Here is a 7,291-nt window from a genome sequence, read left to right on the forward strand (position 1 = left end):
CCGCTGCACTTCAGCCTGGGTGACAGAGCGAGACACCGTCTCAAAAAAAAAAAAAAGGCAAGTGCCTGTAGTCCCAGTTAGTTGGGAGGCTGAGGCAGGAGGATTGCTTGAGCCTGGGAGATGAGGTGGCAGTGGGCCATGATTGTGTCACTGCACTCCAGGTTGGGTGACAGAGTGAGTCCCTGTCCCCAAAAAAGAAGTCATAATCAGCTAGGCATGGTGGCTGACTCCTGTAATCCCAGCACTTTGGGAGGCTGAGGTGGGCGGATCACTTGGCATCAGGAGTTCAAGACCAGTCTGACCAACATAGCAAAACCCCATCTCTATTAAAAAATACAAAGATTAGCCGGGCAAGGTGGTCTGCGCCTGTAGTCCCAGCTGCTGGGAGGCTGAGGCAGGAGAATCGCTTGAACCCAGGAGGTGGAGGTTGTGGTGAGTCGAAATTGTGCCACTGCACTCCAGCCTGGGTGACAGATTGAAATTCTATCTCAAAAAGGAAAGAAAAGAAAAAAGTCATAATTATGCCTTCAAGTCAGTGATATAATAAGAGAGAATTTTTTTTTTTTTTTTGATAGAGTCTCGCTCTGTCGCCTAGGCTGGACTGCAATGGTGCGATCTCGGTTCACTGCAACCTCTGCCTCCCAGGTTCAAGTGATTCTCCTGCCTCAGCCTCCTGAGTAGCTGGGACTACAGGCGTGTGCCACCACGCCCGGCTAATTTTTTGTATTTTTAATAGAGAAGAGGTTTCACTGTGTTAGCCAGGATGGTCTCGATCTCCTGACCTCATGATCTACCTGCCTTGGCCTCCCAAAGTGCTGGGATTACAGGCATGAGCCACCATACCCAACCAAGAAAAAAATTTTTAAAAATAAAGTCTGAGGGGATAATTTGGAGCAGTTCCTGAAGAAAAGCTTAGTGAGAAACAAAGCTTCCAGGCATTCTTCATTCACCAGGCCCATTTCAAGTTAGACATATTGGTCTAGTTTATCCTTCTATCAACCAAATAAGGAAGGTAGTTTTATTACCAACCCAATTTTACCGGTCAGAAAACTAAGTCTGACCAGTTACAAACGTTTCCAAGGTCACACAGCCCAGTTGTGCCATTTTGGGCATTTAAACCAAGCCTAGCTATGAATCACAACACTACACTAACTTTTTTTTGAGATGGAGTCTTACTCTGTCACCCAGAGTGCAGTGGTGTGATCTCGGCTCACTGCAACCGCCACTTCCCAGGTTCAAGCAATTCTCCTGCCCCAGCCTGCTGAGTCGCTGGATATACAGTCGTGAGCCACTGCGCCTGGCCTAATTTTTTTTCTTTTACAGGATCTTGCCCTCTCCCTCAGGCGGGCGTGATCATGGCTCACTGCTGCCTCCACCTCCTAGGCTTAAGCGATCCTCCTGCATCAGCCTCCCAAGTAAGTAGCTGGGCCCACAGGCAAGAGCCACGGCGCCCAGCTTATTTATTTATTTATTTAGAGACAGAGTCTCGCTCTGTTTCCCAGGCTGAAGTGCAGTGGTGCCATCTCGGCTCACTGCAAGCTCCGCCTCCCGGGTTCACGCCATTCTTCTGCCTCAGCCTCCCGAGTAGTTGGGACTACAGGCGCCCGCCACCACGCCCGGCTGATTTTTTGTATTTTTAGTACAGACGGGGTTTCACCATGTTAGCTAGGATGGTCTCGATCTCCTGACCTCGTGATCCTCCCACCTTGGCCTCCCAAAGTGCTGGGATTACAGGCGTGAGCCACCGCGCCCAAAGCTAATTTATTTTCTGCAGTCAGGGTCTCCCTATGTTGTCCAGGGTGGTCTTGAACTCTTGGGCTCAAACCATCCTCCTGCCTCTGCCTCCCAGTAGCTGGGATTACAGACGTGAGCCACCACACCCGGCCAACTATATAAGTTTTCTAGGGATTATGTCTGTGGCTGCTTGGGGGACAGCTGTGCATGGGGGCTACCATGACCCTTCTTCCCCTTGGCACGCCTGGTCTCAACTAGCCCTCGAAAGACCGCCGATAGCTATCTGAACCAATCAGCATTCAGGAAGGGGGCGGACCTAGTGAACCTCACAGCCAATTGGTAGATGGGAGGTGCTAAGACCAAGAAAGGGAGATTTCTGAAATTGAGGCTGGGAGCGGGGGAGCTATAACCGGCGCTTCCCTGGCACGCGCCTCTAGGTTTCCGTCCTCTCAGAGCCACGAAGTCAAAGGGCATGGAAAGGGCACGCGCATGCGTGTGGGGGCGCCCGAGGCTCGGAACAGCGCCAGGTGGCTTCGAGAGCTGGGGTCACCGCGGAAAAGAAGCCATTGCGCCCCACAGCTACGTGAAGTGGGAAGGCCAGGGTTCCTTGGGGCGGGAGAGGTGCCCTTCCCCCACCCTGCTCCTACCAACCGTACCCCACTCCCTTCACTCTGCCCACCCTGCCCTACCGCGGCTGGCCACCATGCTTCCTCTCCTACCCTAGGCCCTTCCTTTGTGATCGCGCCCTGTCCCTGATCGCGCCTCTGTCTCCCTTTCTGTTCTCTCAAGGTTTTCTCAGGCTTTCCAGACTTCTCTTGCTGCTGTCCCTCTCCTGCTTCTCTTTCTCTACCATCTCTTTCCACTTTCTGCATTCTCCTGTACCTCGTCTACCCCTGGATTTCTCCGTCCAGAATCCCTTTCTGGTCCCCCAAATCCCTCCAATCTCGTGACCCCTTCACCACCCTCCATCTTTTTTTTGTTGTTATTGAGACAGAGCCTCCTTGTGTCCCCCAGGCTGGAGTGCAGTGGCGCGATCTCGGCCCACTGCAACCTCCGCCTTCCGATTTCAAGCGATTGTCCTGCCTCAGCCTCCTGAGTAGGTGAGATTACAGGCATTCACCACCACGCCGGCTAATTTTTGCATTTTTAGTAGAGGCGAGGTTTCACATGTTGGCCAGGCTGATCTCGAACTTCTGACCTCAAATGATCCACCCATGTCGGCCTCCCAAAGTACTGGGACTACAGGCGTGAGCCACTGTGCCTGGCCCCCACCCTCCATCTTTTTTTTTTTGAGACGTAGTCTCGCTCCGTCGCCCAGGCTGGAGTGTGCAGTGGCGCGATCTCGGCTCACTGCAAGCTCTGCCTCCTGGGTTCACGCCATTCTCCTGCCTCAGCCTCCCGAGTAGTTGGGACTACAGGCGCCCACCACTGCGCCCGGCTAATTTTTGGTATTTTTAGTAGAGACGGGGTTTCACCGTGTTAGCCAGGATGGTCTCGATCTCCTGACCTGGTGATCTGCCCGCCTCGGCCTCCCAAGGTGCTGGGATTACAGGCGTGAGCCACCGCGCCCGGCTTACCCTCCATCTTTTAACTGTTTCCCCAGGTCCCTCTTCCTAATAGACTTTCTCTATTTCCTGGCTTATCTTCCCATTAGCTGTGACTCCTTCGACTTCATCTTACCCCTGTGATTCTTTATCTGACCAAACCTTTTCCAACCTCTCTCTGCTCACTTATTTTCTCTCATCTTCTCTCTCTCTTTTAAGAGACAAGGTCTCACTGTCTTGCCCAGGCTGGAGCACAGTGATGCAATCATAGCTCAGAGTAACCAACTCCTGGGCTCAAGTGATCCTCCCACCTCAGCTTCCCTAGCAGCTGGGACTACAGTTGTGGGCCACCGAATCCAGCTATTTTTTTTTTTTTTTTTTTGAGACGGAGTCTCGCTCTGTTGCCCAGGTTGGAGTGCAGTGGTGCAATCTCGGCTCACTGCGACCTCCGTCTCCTAGGTTCAAGCGATTCTCCTGCCTCAGCCTCCGGAATAGCTGGGATTACAGGCGCGCACCATCACATGCAGCTAATTTTTGTATTTTTAGTAGAGACAGGGTTTCGGCATGTTGGCCAGGCTGGTCTCGAACTCCTGGCCTCAAGTGATCTGCTCACCCTGGCCTCCCAAAGTGCTGGGATTACAGGCACGAGCCACCGCACCTGGCATCGTCCAGCTAATTTTCATTTTTATTTTTTGTAGAGACGAGGGTCTCACTTTGCTGCTCAGGTTGGTCTTGAATTCCTAGCCTCAAGCGATACTCCCGCCTCAGCCTCCCAAAGTGCTAGGATTACAGATTTGAGCCACCATGCCTGGCCTCATCTGATCATTCTAAATAGTATTCCCACCTCACCCCGAAACATCTCCCTATTCACTTGTTTTTTTGTTTTGTTTTGTTTTGTTTTTGAGATGGAGTCTCACTCTATTGCCCAGACTGAAGTGCAGTGGCACAATCTTGACTCACTGCAACCTCTGCCTTCTGGGTTCAAGCGATTCTCCTGCCTCAGCCTCCTGCCTCAGCCTCCTGAGTAGCTGGGATTACAGGCGTGCACCACCACGCCCAGCTAATTTTTTTTTTTTTTTGAGATGGAGTCTTGCTCTGTCGCCCAGGCTGGAGTGCAATGGCATGATCTTAGCTCACTGCAAACTCCACCTCCTGGGTTCAAGTGATTCTCCTGCCTCAGCCTCCTAAGTAGCTGGTATTACAGGTGCATGCCACCACGTCTGGCTAATTTTTGTATTTTTAGTAGAGACAGGGTTTCACTGTGTTGGCCAGGCTAGTCTTGAACTCCTGACCTCAAGTGATCCGCCTGCCTTGGCCTCCCAAAGTACTAGAATTATAGATGTGAGCCACTGTGCCTGGCCAATTTTTGTATTTTCAGTAAAGACAGGGTTTTGCCATGTTGGCTAGGCTGGTCTTGAACTCCTGGCCTAAAGTGATCCGCCCGCCTTGGCCTACCCCAGTGTTGATATTACAGGCATAAGCCACCGCACCCAGCCCTCCCTATTCATTTTGCTACTCCTCTTGACTTATCTGCATGCTGATGGGCACCCTATCTTTATATTCCAGGACACCATGGATACCCGGGGACCAGTCTCCCAGCCTTTTCAGCAGCCTGAGAAACCTGGTCGTGTCCGTCGTCGGAAGACTAGGCGGGAACGTAACAAGGCCCTGGTGGGCAGCCGCCGGCCATTAGCCCATCAGGATCCTCCTGTGACCATTCAGGATCCACCTGTGGTCCCTACTGCCTCCAAGCTCGTGGTCATAACCCAGGGCCGGCTGAGCCGGGAGCACCGGGGTCTCTTCAACCACGAGGTGAAATCCCTAGATGTTGCAAGGCTGCTTAGCAGTGGGACCCTGGTGCCAGGCAGCCGCACACTCCCTGCCAAGCCCTCCCCAAGCCCAGGCAGGGCCCAGGAACCAGCCCCACAGTCCAGGGACAAAGAGAACCAGGTGCCTGGAGGTTCGGGCCCAGGCCCACCCAGTTCCCCAGAGTTGCCTCGTGTGGGGCAGCTGCTGGCAGAGCTGCAGTGTCAGCTGAGTTTGCCACAGGCCTTCCCCCGGAGGAACCTGATTCAGGATGCCAGGGATGCCATCGTGCGCACCTTGCAGGCCTGTCATGGTTGTGTGCCTGACCTTGCCCTGGTGCTTCGGGGCTGCCAGCCACCCTTGCCAGGTGAGCCTCCCTCCTGCCCCTGTACTCCCCTTTCCTTTGTCGGCTCTAGTTCAGCTGGCCTCTATGCTTCTTTCCTCTGTGCCAGGGGCCAAGCCTGGGGTCTCTGAGCGAAAGATGACACCTTTCTGGATTAATAGCCCTGATCAAGTCCCAGAGGAGGGGAGGCAAAGGAAGCAACAAGGGATAAAGGAGTTCACCTTCCCCATGCCCTACACCTCCAGCATGCCCACTGTGCACAGGGGGAGTCTGGCACCGCCAAGAGGTCCCTGGCCACCACACTTTTCCTCATTGTCTTCGCCATCTGGAACAGCCTGGGGTCCCCCAACAGCGTTTGACTTGTTAAAAAGCATCTGGCTGGTAGCCACGCCACCCCCTCCTCGGCCCTGGGGGGTTGGCCTCCCTCAGCCCCTGCCTCAGCCTTCATCAACCCTGTTGCCCCGAACCTCTGTCCTGGACTGCAGCCCCAGCTCCCCTTCCCCACTGCCCAGCCTCTCCTGGGTAGTGGCCCAGAGCAGTCCGGAAGCCTGGTCTTTTCCACCCATGAGACTGTACTGAGGAGGGGCTGAGGCTGGGGCTGAGGCTAGGGCTGGGGACAGATATCTTGTACTCCCAGTGACCTCAATAAAGTACTTTTCATGGTCCTCTTGATTTTCAGTGAGTTGCTGACTCAAAAGAGCAGCTTTTCTTAGCTCTGAGTTCTAGGTCCAAGATGGAGGGGAAGGTACTGTCGCTTGTTACCTTCATAGGGCCTGAGGAGCCAGCATGGTGGGGAAAACTGGGACTTCAATTAGTCCAACACATATGCCCACTGTGGCTAACTGTATAGTTGACCCTGAGCTCTGGTAATGCTGGGGCCCCAGACTGAGTGAGACAAAGGCCTTGTCCTCATGAGGCTCCCAGTTTGGTGGTGGGCACACACAACCCCAGCTCCAATGGTTGTGTCTAGGAGAGCAAGAGAGGTGCAGGGGCTGGGGCAGTCCAAAGAGGGTGTGATGGCTGCCCTAGTGAGGAGGGAATTCTTCATAGAAGAGCTTTGTCTTTCTCTCTTTCTTTCTTTCTTTCTTTCTTTCTTTCTTTCTTTCTTTCTTTCTTTCTTTCTCTCTCTCTCTCTTTTTTCTTTCCTTCTCTCTCTCTTTCCTTCTCTCTCTCTCTCTCTTTCTTTTCTTTCTTTCTTTCTTTCTTTCTTTCTTTCTTTCTTTCTTTGGAGACAGAGTCTCGTTTTCTTGCTCAGGCTAGAGTGCAATGGCACAATCTTGGCTCACTGCAACCTCCGCCACCCAGGTTCAAGCGATTCTCCTGCCTCAGCCTCCCAAGGAGCTGAGATTACAGGTATGCGCCACCATACACGGCTAATTTTTGTATTTTAAGCAGAGATGGGTTTTCGCCATGTTGGCCAGGCTGGTCTCGGACTCCTGGTCTCAAGTGATCCTCCTGCCTTGGCCTCCCAAAGAGCTGCAATTACAGGCATGAGCCACTGTGCCCTGCCAACCCTGTATTTTTCAAGGTTGGTGGAAACTTGGTACTTGAGGAAAAGAACATTTCAGGCAAGGGGAACAGCATATGCAAGTCCTGGAGGAGGGTACATAGCAGGTACAGGGCCATTTTCACTCAGCAAATCCCTAGGCCACGCCAGGACCTAGAGTAAGCCACATCTGGGCCTGCCCTTGAGCACCTCCTAGTCTGTGAACACAGGGAACAGTGTATGTGCAGGCTCAGGGCAGGAGTGACAGATCAGGGCTGAATCTGGCCCACAGGCTTTTTTTAATTTCACCCACGATATGTTTTAAATGTTGGAATAAATTGCCTACTGTTACAAACCAGGCAGTTTGCTTTTTTTTTT

At 52.9% G+C, this 7,291-nt stretch overlaps 1 protein-coding gene across 1 annotated transcript; it reads left to right on the forward strand.

Annotated features, from left to right (window-relative positions):
- The first annotated feature begins 4,017 nt into the window (after positions 1-4,017).
- On the forward strand, positions 4,018-6,092 carry PRR19 (proline rich 19). The gene is made up of 2 exons (XM_030797137.1): positions 4,018-5,451; positions 5,537-6,092. The coding sequence occupies exons 1-2, from the start codon at positions 4,851-4,853 to the stop codon at positions 6,004-6,006; spliced, it is 1,071 nt and encodes a 356-aa protein (XP_030652997.1). The 5' UTR covers positions 4,018-4,850; the 3' UTR covers positions 6,007-6,092.
- The last annotated feature ends 1,199 nt before the right edge of the window (positions 6,093-7,291 follow it).

This window comes from Nomascus leucogenys, chromosome 17, assembly GCF_006542625.1.
Source record: "Nomascus leucogenys isolate Asia chromosome 17, Asia_NLE_v1, whole genome shotgun sequence".
Lineage (NCBI taxonomy): Eukaryota > Metazoa > Chordata > Mammalia > Primates > Hylobatidae > Nomascus > Nomascus leucogenys.